Raw genomic sequence first — 13,285 nt, forward strand, 5'->3', positions numbered from 1 at the left:
TGAGAGGCCACCAGGAACCTTTTCTAGCACTACAGAAATGGTATTACTATTGTCCAGTAACTTTTGCTGTAATATCTCAGGTGTGACATGTCCACCGAGTCCCAGTGCAAAGCCGACGACATCCACACACTGGACAAGAAGCTGCGGTCTCTCTTCATGGACCTTGGTGGAGTGATTCCCTCCAGTCAGGGAGATCCTTCCATTGCTGAACCTATACCTGGGCCTTCTGCACCAGGAACCTCATCTCCAGTGGGTCCCTGCTCAACCACCACCACCCCGTCTGCCACCATACCTGGCTCCATTCACACAACCAATCCACCTCAGCCCCCCTCCAGCCTAGCACTGGGATCACACGGTTCATCTACCCCAACCCAGTGCCCTGGAACACCTGCTGGTACACCTGTACAGTCCGGTAGGTGGGCAGGTATTGTCTTATGTGAGCCTGTTTTTTAAAAACAAAAGTGTCATTTAGTGATTTTAAAATTTGTATTTACGCAGTCATCCCCGCCTCATCGTATGGACAGTCCACTCCATCCAAAACACCTTTGTCCAGAGTACAGGTGAGGGATGTAGTTTTGTAGTAATTAGCATTATTAACTTTGTATCTTAATGTTAATGTATTAGCTAATAGAGAGCAGATCGGTGAATGTTCTTAGGTGATCAAATGTTGATCTTAGATAATCAAATGTTTCGGGGTGATGAACCCAAGGTGTTTCTACTCACCTTCTTAATTCATCTGGCATTGAAAATTCTTTAACATTTTCTCCACTGTTCTTATAAACGCCTCTCCTGTCTGTCATTTCTCTGTCTTTCTATCACATCTCTGTCTCTGATTTCTCTGGGATTAGGCTACATCTCCTCCTTCAGAAATACCACCATCCTTCCCTGGATCCTGTCTAACACAGGTGTCTGGTTTATTTATTTTTCTTATTTGTAAGAGTGCTTTTTTCTGGTGGAAAACTGTATCAGAGCTATGTTGAGTTTTTTTGTGGTACCCATACCAATTGCAGGTATGGCTTTTAACCCTCAGCACCCATATCCTCTAAATCACAAGTCCAACTGTGATTGTGGGGGTGTCCTTGTCTACAACAGATGATATCAATGTCTACAACAGTGATATCATATGACACCAGAAAGAATTTGTGCCATAAACCAAGAAAAACAAGGTCTAAAGTCCAGCACAGGTAAAGTGCATCAAAAAAGTATTCACACTGCTTCAATTTTTCCACATTTTATGTTATAGCCTTAGTATATTCATTTTTTCCTTCAAAATTCTACTCACAACACTCCATAATGACAACATGAAAAAAAGTCTTTTGAAACTGAGTTCAATTTTGAACATCATGGCAAAAGCTGTTAATACTTACACACACGTGATTTCTTGTTTTTTTATTATTATTTTTAATAAATTTGCAAAAATTAAAAAAAAAATTTCATGTCATTATGGGGTACTGTGTGTAGAATAAAAAAAAAATTAAAAAAAAAGAATTTCAGCCATTTTGGAATGAGGCTGTAACATAACAAAATGTGGAAAAAGTGAAGCCCTATGAATGCGTTCCAGAATGCAATATTCACGAGCCTCACATGGTGAGTCCATGATGCCTGCGCATAGGGATGTGCAACAAAAACACAAACTATTGGAAATTCAATTAAAATGTATCAACTCTGGTTAGTACCTTTTTTTTTTTTTTTTTTTTTTTTTTGCTGCTTTTACCCCTCCCTTGTCACACGTTGCCAATTTAGCCAGTGTATGCCAACTGTAGTAACAGTGCTGGTATATGCAGGTGCACGTCTAATAAATTATGCAGCTGTCATACCTTGACAATTTAACCAACATATGCTGACAGTCCCATTTCCACCAAGTGGTTCGTGTCAGTACTGTGGGGTATGATACGTGTTGTTAAGTTTGGCTTGGTTTGCTTTTCCACTGCCGGCAGAACCCTATTGTTCTGTATCAGGACAGCATGGCCCAAGTGTGGCCCAAGTGTAAGGTGGAACACTTAAATTTTAACACGCATGTCATCAAGCACACGTACGCTGTCGTGCGGCATCTCTTCTCCACACGGAGGGAAAACAGAGTCATTTAACATTATTTTATTTCTGTCTTGGTGGATCATGGGGTTTATTTTCATTGCATGCAGACTGTTGGGGAATCGACTGATGCCTGTGCTAAATGAGCCGCTGTGACTCTTTTACCTTTTAAAGTAAGTTCATTTTCTTGTTGTGGCACAAAGAGCCGATGTCCTCTGGATCAGTCTGAGAAACGCACAAAACCACAGAGTGACTTCTTTATAAACACTACGTCTCTTCAGCCATGACAAGGAATTAAAGTATTTTCAGATGTAGTTTTCCAAAATCAGGACGCTTTATGTCGATACGTTTTCGTCAGGCTGTTATGATGAATCTGACTGAAACGAACGGGTAAGATTAAGACTTTACATTTACGCCATGTGTGAATGGTTTTAATATTTGAAACAGTCTGTTTGCATGAGGACTGCAGCTTTGAGCCAATCAGTGGACAGCATCAGTGAGTAAGTTACTCATATTTCAACTTATGAGTAACTTACAAGAAACATGTGTCAATAATGGCAGAACTTATCCACAACTTATATCCCACATATGTGGAACGTATGAGTCATTTGCTAGCATATGTCGAAAATATTGTGCTTGCCCAAAATTTTATAGTACTCGGCGTGTTACGACATATATCAGCGTGCTTCAGTGTGCTTTTAACTTATACAAAAGTTACCCATAACTTATTAGACATACGGCAGTGTATGCCAGTGTTTTTAATACGCTTGGCATACGCTGGCTAAATCATCAAGGTGTGACAGGGGTGTTAGATGAATGAAGGGTGATTCAGTTTTACAAAACATGTTTTGAAATGAAAATGTAGACTCCTGCTAGTACATTTTTTTTATGCGTAATAGCATGTGTATTGATACAAAAACACAGTTCAAACAGCAATCACACGCTCCAGGCTCCACAGTGAAAAAACAACGTGGACAATTGCTCCATGTGTGTAAGTGTGCAGACTGGACTACAGTGTAACAGTGAACAGTTTTTACCTTACCATTAACAGGGCTGCAAACCATGCAGCCGGTGTGCACTTGTCCTCCATCCTTGCATTAATTCTGATCATGCACATGAGTCAGTGAACAATCTTCACGGATAGTAGCTCACTGGAAATCCTGTCACTCCTCACTGAGCACTCTCAGTAACAACAAACTAGAACGCTGCACACTCCAGCTTAAAGGCGATAATGGGCACCACACTCATTGGATAAATTTATTGTATCCTCAAAGCATGCCCCTGAATAATTTGCACCCTAGTTTGTGCTCATTTGTGCCACATAAAAAAGGAGTTGGACACACCCCAAATAACTTACAGTTAGCACCTCAGACCACGTGACTTAAATTTGTTAAGATAGTGACATAAGTGATTTGTGTGTATGTGTGGCGGGGAACTCTTTTGTGTGTGTGTGTGTGTGTGTGTGTGTGTATATATTATTTATTTTTTATTTGTGACGTGTCATGGTCAACATTAAGCAGAAGACTAGTTAAAGCACAACTCAACAACCAGGTAGCCATAAAGTAAGTGCACTGAAGCACAGATAAAATGCATGTGATGGAGGCGACAACTTCAACGCAAAAACATGTACATAGGGAAAAGGGAGATGCGGACACAATCAGTGAAGTCAAAGTGGGAAGATAATTTGGGGGTGGGGGGAGCAGCACACAATCAAGTCGTTGGTCTCGGGTGCTTGAGGACAGACAGTCGGTCAACTGAGCCAGGCTCTAATTTCTAGACTGTTTTGTTGTGGCTGTGAGAGATGAGCTTAATGAAAACTGACCTGGAAGTTACAAGCATTCAGATCCCATCTCTTATGCAGTTTTCCAGGGGCGAGATCTGTCCTCTTTGATTAAAATGACACAGTTGTACTCAGATGGAGTTTGATTTTCTTTCTCTTATTTTAATTGCACTTAAAGTGCTCAGAGGAACATCGGACCTTATCTGGCTTCTACTTCACCTTACCGCTGTGTCTGTTTGCCAGATAATTTCAGTGCGATTCTTACTAAAATAAACAGATATAAGCAGATTTGAGTCGTTCCAACAATAGGTTGTGTTGTTAATCACTGATCCTGCACACGTACAGGTCTTCTTTTTTTCCTGTTGTGTCTAACTGTCTCTCTCTCTCTCTGTCTACAGTCCCAGCAGCCTTTAGAGGACCTGGATGCTCAGCTGAGGAGAGCGCTGAGCCCAGAGACGGTTCCTGTCCTCGCACATGCACAAGTAAACACGTCGCAGCCTGCCGTGGACACACACTCACAGTGCTGTTGATTCAGTGATGCTGTGACTGTCACACTAATGTGTTTTCTCCCCCCCCTCTGTGATAATTCCAGGCCCAGCACAGCAGCACACCTTCAGTGGGACACCCAAGTACGAATGTGTCGATTTGCCTGTCTCATATTGTCCAGTATCTCACTCCCTGTGTGTCCAATATGTTTTTTGTTTTTTTTTTCCCCACAGTTCCATTCTCACTGGAGGAAGAAAGAGTTGTCTCTCCTTGTCCACCACCAGGTGGAATTAAACTGGGGAGATTTCAGGTAAAAGTTCTTTCAAGCTACAGTACAGACTGCCCTGACTCTAGTTTGGTTGCTACACTGCCCCTAGTGGCTGAAGTGTGTTTAGCTTCTGATTAAGCTCATGAAAGTCAGGAAAATAGATTGTTATTTATATAGATTATATTGTTGTCAGCACAACAATTACTGTATTTTCTGGAGTATGTATAAGGTGCAGGTTTTTGTGTGTGTGGTGTATTTTTATTTTTATTTTGCTAGTTTGAGATGTCCTGTGAGTTGTACTCCGTGCAACCTATACAGAAAAAAATCTTAATCTTCTTCATTATTATTATTATTATTATTGGTATACATGGTAGTTACGGTCATTATTGGCACCAGTTTTGAAATTGGGGTCAAATTTTTGAACTGTTCAAAAATTTCATCCTGATTTGCAAAATTGTCGCGAGTGATGGTAACTTCCGGGTGTTCATAGTTGTAACAGCTTCAGTCATGTTTGAATGTCTTTAAGCAGGTATTCCCAGTGAGTACAACATGAAACTTGTTTGATCGTGCTCCATGGGGGTAAAAATTTGAAGCAGAAGCAACGTTTGTTGCAGTTTTGGACAAAGGTGCAGCCAGGTGCTATCAGTCCATCCATTTCATTTATATAGCGCCAAATCACAACAAAGCTGCCTCAAGGCGCTTCACACAAGTAAGGTCTAACCTTACCAACCCCTAGAGCAAGCACACAGGTGACAGTGGTAAAGAAAAACTCCCTCTGATGATTTGAGGAAGAAACCTCAAGCAGACCAGACTCAAAGGGGCGACCCTCTGCTTGGGCCATGCTACCAACACACTTGACAATACAGATATAGAGAAATTTTTGGAGTCTATGCTTTCAAAGGTTAACGGTGCAGCTCCTTACTTTCATTTTCAGGCAGGTTGCCAGGTCTGTACTTTTAAAAGCCAGCCTGTTAGGAGGTAAGCCGGAGTAAGCCGTTTCATCCTATTTTTGCACGTTTTTTGGATTGTGGGTGATCCTAAGAGAATGGCACTCTGTGGAATAGGGTTGTTAAAGAGCTAATTTAAAAAAAAAAATCAAATGTATTTGTCTTTTTATTGTAGAATTTTCAATGCTTTGGAGCAGCAGTTTGTGTTCTCCTACTTCAAATAACATCCAGCATGTTGTCCATCGCAGGTTTATGGATTCATCTTGGTTATTTTTGCAATTTTAAAGCCTTTTCTCTGTTCACGTCTGTTATACTCTCCCCCGTGGAAACGCTGTATCAAAATGTGAATTTCACATCAAAAAACGTATACTCTGGAAAATCCATCTGCAGTACATTCTCCTAAATTGGTTAATGAGAATTTTTTTTAAATAAATACTTGCATGCAGCACATGTGAGTGTATTGTTTTTGGTCCTGTATACATAAAATATCCACTGGGGAAGGACAAAGTGACTGAATTATGAAGAAATTATTTGCATATACATGTTTTAGCATTTTACTTTCACAGAACCACTAATTTACTCTTTTGTTTCATTTACTTGCTTTATTTTGTTCCTCTCAGGTCTCCCGAGCTCCTGAAGAGTCTCTTGTCAGTCCCCCAGCACGCACAGAGTCCTCCTCCTCCACCTCCTCTTCCTCCTCCACTCTGTCCAGCCCTGAGAACACACTACACAAGGCCACCTTGTCTCCTCTGAGAGCAGCAGGAGATGTCGTGGATGGACTCCCAGGCCTTATTCCCCAAAAGACACTGGGTGGGTCCCACCAGGCCTCCCCCTTCACCTCCCCCTGCCTGTCCCCCAAACCCACCACCACCATAGGACGCTTCCAGGTACTTCCTGTTGGCTATTTTTGGTTTATTATCGTGAAGTGTTCTTCCTGCATTTGTTGTACAAACAAGAAATTAGCTAAATTTTATTCGGCAGTAATTAGCCCCCACCCCGCTCCTTTATTTCACCTCCAGGTCACCACCAACCCTGAGTCTCGCGTTGGTAGATTCTCAGTCAGCCGTGCCCAGGAGCAGAGCCTCGAGCATCAGCAGAGTCCCCCACCTGCAGCCCAGGCCACAAACGGACCCACCGACCCCGGCAGCTCCGCTCATAAAGACTCCGTGCCGAGTCTGAGCAACAACTCCTTCAATAACTCCTACTTCAGCAGCGACAACGACTCGGAATTTGAGGATGAAGATTTCAAAAGAGAAATCAACTGCCTCAGAGAAAAGTACGGGCAATTTCTCCCTTCACACCGTTTTTGCCCTATTTTCATAATTTCTTTTTAAAAGCTGGATTCTTCCTCTCCATTTTCTCGTTCAAGAATGCTGTTAATCGCACATTGTACTTCTCTTTCATCTAGTCCATCCAGAGAGTTGTGATGTTGTGATTGCAACAACTGATGGAAATTCAACCAATCCCTGTTGGATGGTTGGCTCCTTTTATCCAATCACTGCACCTTTTTGTCATATTTGACCAATTATCACAACTCATTCAGCCGCGCTTCACCAAACTCGCTTCCTTTATTCCTTGTGTGAAGAAACACAAAAACTACAACCACCAAAAAGTACCGCTAGATAGAGATGGGCGGTATAAACTGTCTAAAGTCTGTGTTATAGATTTATTTATTGCACTCGAGCAACAATTTGTCATCACAACACGAGCAAATCATCTTGTAAATGTGACCCCAGTGTGCAGTACTTGCCTAGTTTTTTTTTTTTTTTTCCTGCCTGCTCCTCTTTACATGAACATTGATTATGTTTGATGAGCGAGCAGAGAGACCGTCTTAAACAAGAGACTGAATCACAGAAAGGAAACATTATTTTGTGACCATTTAACAGCAGGTATGTTATAAAACAAAAATAATCAGACATAGTGCAGCATGAACGTCTTCTTCCTGTCTTCCTCTGGCTGCTGTGTGTGTGTGTGTGTGTGTGGGGGGGGGGGGGCGTTGTTGCCCATGTCGGGCCCACGGGCCACATTCCGTTTGTTTTGGGCTGCCATTGAAACTGAAAGTCTCTTTGGACTTAATAAGTTACTGTTAAGCAAATTAAAGAGTGATTTATTATGTTGAAATTTTATTTCATATTTAGAAGGTTATTTTTTTATAAATCACAAACTGAAGGGGGCGTGCTGCCTGCTCGTGAGAACAACTGTGTTATGAGATAAAATTATTTTCAGATTAATTTTTTGACTGCAACAAGAAGTGGCTTCTATTTTAATGCATTATACAATAATAATCACAACTATTTTTGTAATTCGCAACTGTAAATTGTGATGTCAGGAGAAATTCCATTCTTCCAGCAAACATATGTATCTTAAAACTCAAGAACAGTAAGAACAGTATGAATGTAGTGACTCACTGCCAAACCAAATTTACCTTTTGGTACAAATAAAGTAACCTTGAACCTTGAACTCTCAAAATCAAATATTTTATACATTATCACTGGGAGGTCAAAGCTCTGCATGCCAAAAAAAAAAACCCAAACAAAAAAAACATGCATTTCTGCCATTTTATAAATGCCTTTTTCTTGAATTTTGGGTTTCAAGTAGGAAATGTCCCAGCAGCCCTTAATGCTCATATCGACCACTAGATGGTGACAAATGCTGCTCAAATGTCTAGCAAGGTTTCAACTGTTTTATTTATTTGAGAAGTTAACATTTAAGATGGTTCATTCCTCTTCCTTCTTTGCTTTTCTTGCACTTATATTTTACTTGTACCAACAGGCACATGCGTGAGATTCAGGCGCTCCACTCCCAACAGAAGGAGGAAATAGACAATCTCTTCACGAGGTTGGGAAAGGTAACTCGCCTGGGCTACATTGGAACAGATAATGTTAACGTTCTCTCATTGGAAACGGGATAATGTGATGGTTCCGCTCTTCGGCTGTGCGTAGGTTCCTCCAGCTGTCGCGCTCCCTCCAGCTGTAGCCTTGACTGGCAGGAGGCGGCGTCCCACCAAGAACAAATCCTCCAAATCATCCAGAACCAGCTCCGCGCACGGCAGCAAGAGTCCGTTACAGCCAGGTGGGCCGCCACATTTCATTAAGTTTGTCATAATCAATTAGCTGATGATCACAAAAAAAAAACAACAAAAAAAAGTCCTCTGAATTTGCCTCCATGACGTGTCAGTTGTGTGTGCTAATGTCACACTGTCTCTGTGTTTATTCGTGTGTGTGTGTATGCTTGGATGTCCGTGCGTGTTTGTGCAGACGCGGAGCTTGAAAATTTCTGACCGCCTTCTCGTCTTTAATTTGCGTGTGTGTGTTTGTAAATGTGTGCGTCGGTGGTGACGGGCGGTTACGTCCTAGTCTGTATTATTTTCATGCGTGCGTCTGCGATCTTTGCGGTTTGTCACTCTCGCCCTGTCCTTTCCCGCCTCTGCCTTGTGCGACCTCCAGGCAGCACTTTATCCGCTCAGAGCGTGCCGGCTGTGTACCCCGGCCAGCCGGCCCTGCTCACCCCGGGAGGATTAGCCGACTCACTCAGCAGCTCTGTCCTCGAGCCCCTCAAACCTTCTCCCTCCAGCGACATCCTGTGCTCCACCTACACCAGCGAAGCGGCGCTCTCCGTGCCCAGCCTGTGCGCTCCCACCCCAGGTAGGTCACCGTTCCATGACGATGTACACCAACCTGAAGCTCATCCTCTTGTAGATCTTTTTCACTGCATGTGCGTGCATGCACTGTTTCTCTTCTTGCAACACTCACTACATCTTTTTCTCTTTCTTGCACCGGTGTGGAGCAGCGTGACGCTAACTGACTGTTACGTCTTCCTGTGTATTCTCTGCCTCTCTTCCTCCTTTTTCTCTTCCTCCCTCTCACCTGTTCATGATGTTATCCTCTTTCTCTGAACACTCTTCTTCATCAACGCCTCCCGCCCACTCTTTTCTGCACTCATGTCTTCCTTCCGTCCTCATTCTCCTCCTTCTCTTCAGGCTGTGTAAAGTTCAGCTGGGGTTCCGAGCGTTTGGCGTTCAAGCCTGGCAGCAGGAGGACGCGCTTTCTGAGTACGCCCTGCTTGGCTCTTTGTGTGTAACGCTTTATTTCTTTGCTCTTCTCTTTTACTCGTCATCCTTAACTTACGTTTGATCTTGTTTTACTCCAGTATCAGTCAAGTCCCAGGCATCCTGTCCTCCCATGGGTTTTAGTTTTGTTGGAGAAAAGTCTGCTTCTGGTTTTATCGCCTGCAGAAATGTGGTGTTTCATAAAATAAACAAATAAATCAATCAATCTGACAAGGAAAAACTTACTCAGCCAAACAAGAGGTGGAAATGCAGTACCACTTTGTTTCAACAGATGGCGCAGTGTGTTGTAGACCTAATCTGTCACCTCCATTTCAAACAGCCACAAGAAAGCAGTAATGGCTGCAAGAAATTTCCCAGAGATGATAATGAGCACTGATGATTTACTGAAAGGAGCAGCACCCAGAGAGTGCAGTGCAGATATTTTCTTTCTTTCTTTCTTCAATATTTATTTCATTCATTTAAAAGAAAAAAAAAAACAGAAAAGCAGGAATAAAGCAACCTCAATTACCAGAATTAAAAGGAGCAGAGAGAAGAACAAGTAAAGTATTCTGGAGTCCGGAGTAAATCTGGTGTTGTTAAATGTTTGGGTGATTCTTAGACTACGGGCACTTATGTCCTTTGATCATATTGTATGAAAAACAGAAAAAAGGGGAAATTTCACACTTTTATAGTTATCTTTACAATGAAAGTGTGTTAAGAACTTTGTTCTAGTAGTCTATGATGACTTTTTCACCTTTTTTCAGCATCATTATATGCAAATATTGCCGTTTTGTGCTTGTCCCACACCCAGACTTTTGATCTTCAATGATAAAAATGAATGGTAAAGAAACGTTTTTTCTGATGTTTTAAAATATCTCTGAATAAAATATCAGTAAAATAATCAAAACATAATTGGGGTATTCAATGTCATACAACTGTTGTGATTTTTTAAAACAAAATGTAGTTGTCCCACACTATTGCCGTAATTTCCACCACAACACTGTAATGTCCCTTTAAACAGTTTGTATGAAAGATTGTTTGGGTAGTTTCTATGGAGATAAACAGTGACATCAGAGCACATGTATATAGCACCAAATCACAACAAACAGTTGCCCCAAGGCTCTTTATATTGTAAGGCAATGGTGTGGTGGAAATTACATTTACAAGGCCAATAGTGCCCGTAGTTAAAGAATCACCCGTTTGTTCTCAACAAGCAGACTGATGGAGACACCGACCAAGCCGAGTCAGCTGCTGTCCAGCTCCCGTTGCGTGAAAAATCTGCATTTGAACCACGTCTTGCTTTAGTATTAGATGAAATTTACAATGTATCAAGTGTGATGTTGAGGAAGTTGTAGTTTGTTTCAACCTCGTCAGCTTTGGGCCTTTTGATGTTGGAAGAGCAGAGAAAGCGGAGTTGGAGTAAATGAGTCGACTCAAACGTGACTGCAGACATCAGATCAACAGTATTTATGTTTATTGTTGGCTCGTTTTTGTCACTTCAGTATCTTTCGTGCACTGATTGGCTAAATCCGAACAGCCGGTCACCATGCGCGCTCTCACTGATGCTCACCGCTGCAAACTCCACATGTTGAATCAACATGTTGAGCTGCTGTTGGGACACAGAGCCGACTTATCATCTCCTGACAAAGCCAGACTGGTGGCTCAGTGTTAACAGTTGGTAAAATGTGAGATGTGCTGACCATTTGTAAGCTAAATGGCGGGGTTAGAGTTAGCGCCGTGCAGCTTTGAAAGTTGCTCTGGGCAGAACAGCCCACTGTCGTAGCGGAGACGCTAAATAGCATCCAATATTCACTTTGAACAGAGAAGATATTAATCTGAGTTTTTTTTTTAAATAGTTCCCTTTATGACGTACTGTGGCACACATCAAGATGTGGACCACTTTAGTAGATGTTGTCCAACCGTGAAAAACAATTTTTACCATTTTTCATGCAGATCAGAAATGCAATTTGAAGTTACTGGAGGGCAACAAATTGGTTATTTTGTTTTGCAACTTCGTCAACTGATGCTCGAGACCAAGCAGCAGGATCTGACTGTAGAATAACATTAATTTTTTACATTTCTAGTAGCATAAATGCTTTTTAATTACTTGCCCTTGTCCCCTCAGACAGAATACTATCAGCTATGGAATTGAAGTGCAAAGTGAAGTTATTTTATAAACATTTGCCTCCAAATGAAACTATTAACTGAAAACAAGCAGAAAGAGAAACCAGTGGCTTGACATTTTTTTTCCCAGCATTTTTCCCCCTCCAGTTTTGTTTTAAAAAATAATAATTACTTCAATGTCCTTTTATATAGTCAGTGACTTTTTTTTCTGAAAACCACCACAATGGAGTTACACTGACAGAATCAACATGTGCTTGTAGTGTCGCTGTTTGGCTTTGATCCAACTGGTTTATCAAAAATATCACATCAAACATTTCGAAAGCAGAATCATTTTTCATATACAGTCCCTCCTTTGAGTAGCAGTTTTTGAGAACTGCCTGCTCCAGACAGATTTACCACACAGTACTTTCCTGTTTGTATTTCTTTATCAATGATGTAAATAAAGTCCAAGACATATTCAGTGACTTGGAAATGTTCATGTATCCATCCCCTGATCTTTCTAAAGAAAACTGTCTGTAAAAGTGATGGTTTGCATTCAAAATAATCTTTATATTTGGTTTGTCCAGTTATGTATGGACTGTGTATAACAGGATGAATTCCAAAATGGATAATGGGATACTTTTGTTAAACTCATTGAATTAAAACTTAAATTGCACACTATGAGCACATCTTGATTTTCATTTCTCCTCCATTTTGGTGGTGAACAGAAACCAAATTAAAATACTCATGACCCTTCTTGCATAATTTATTGAATTGTATGCACATAGAGGATTTTTAAATGTTTCTTAAAACAAATTATTGTTTAATTTTTGGGGAAAATGTCATGCTTGATGCAGAGTTATTAATGAATGCTTCTGAACCCTCTGCAGCTCAAACTTTTTTTTATACTCTCTCTCCCTCCTTCCCCTCCTCCCTCACTCAGTGCCCCTCACACTCCCTCTCCCTCACCCACGTCACCACAGACAGGAGGGCAGAGACAGACCTGGGTCTTAACCTGATTAAAATGTAATAAGTCACTGTACTGTCTGAGTTAAACGACAAAAACATGACATTTCAAGCTTAATTGTACAAGGAAAAAAGAAAATACGAATGGGGAACATATTTAATAATAATAAATTTAATTGCTGTATATCAACACTTCTTTATTCAAGGTTAAACAGAATAATAACATGCAGTGGCTTGGAAAAGCGCTGTATAAATGCACGGCATTTATACAGCGCTTTGCCATCTGAATCAGATGACTCATTCACCCATTCACACACGTGGCATGAACATTTCCAAATCACTGAATACATCTTGGATTTCATTTGCATCTGTCATTAAATTTACGCTTGGTAAATTTGTTTGTAGTGAGGGAAGCCATCAAGAAACCTATGGCAACTCCAAAGGAGTTATAGTGTTGTGTAGCTGTGACTGGAAAAACTTTGCATTGTGCATCTTCTGTTCGTGCATCACCAGTCGCACCTTCAAGGTTGTGTGGAACAAACGTTTCATACGGGAAAATGGATCACATTGAGGCCATAGTCTCCCATGTGCCTTCTGGCACTTGGAGCTGAAAATTCATATGCATAGTTAATTATGCATTCCAATGTTTGTTGTTG

General features: G+C 41.2%; 1 protein-coding gene across 14 annotated transcripts in view; it reads left to right on the forward strand.

Annotated features, from left to right (window-relative positions):
- wnk1b (WNK lysine deficient protein kinase 1b) overlaps positions 1-13,285 on the forward strand; it is a 231,931-nt gene that overhangs the window by 209,227 nt on the left and 9,419 nt on the right. For 9 of the 14 annotated variants that reach the window (XM_034163660.1, XM_034163663.1, XM_034163661.1 and 6 more), the window contains 12 exons: positions 81-412; positions 499-560; positions 849-905; positions 4,210-4,293; positions 4,404-4,440; positions 4,531-4,607; positions 6,133-6,399; positions 6,532-6,788; positions 8,285-8,360; positions 8,455-8,584; positions 8,959-9,156; positions 9,492-9,584. In XM_034163660.1, coding sequence (XP_034019551.1) covers positions 81-412; positions 499-560; positions 849-905; positions 4,210-4,293; positions 4,404-4,440; positions 4,531-4,607; positions 6,133-6,399; positions 6,532-6,788; positions 8,285-8,360; positions 8,455-8,584; positions 8,959-9,156; positions 9,492-9,584 — 1,670 coding nt within the window. Of the gene's footprint in view, positions 1-80; positions 413-498; positions 561-848; positions 906-4,209; positions 4,294-4,403; positions 4,441-4,530; positions 4,608-6,132; positions 6,400-6,531; positions 6,789-8,284; positions 8,361-8,454; positions 8,585-8,769; positions 9,157-9,491; positions 9,585-13,285 lie in introns of those variants that run through there. The other 5 variants (XM_034163665.1, XM_034163666.1, XM_034163662.1 and 2 more) reach the window with 4 other exon arrangements.

The sequence above is a fragment of the Thalassophryne amazonica genome, chromosome 22, assembly GCF_902500255.1.
Source record: "Thalassophryne amazonica chromosome 22, fThaAma1.1, whole genome shotgun sequence".
NCBI lineage: Eukaryota > Metazoa > Chordata > Actinopteri > Batrachoidiformes > Batrachoididae > Thalassophryne > Thalassophryne amazonica.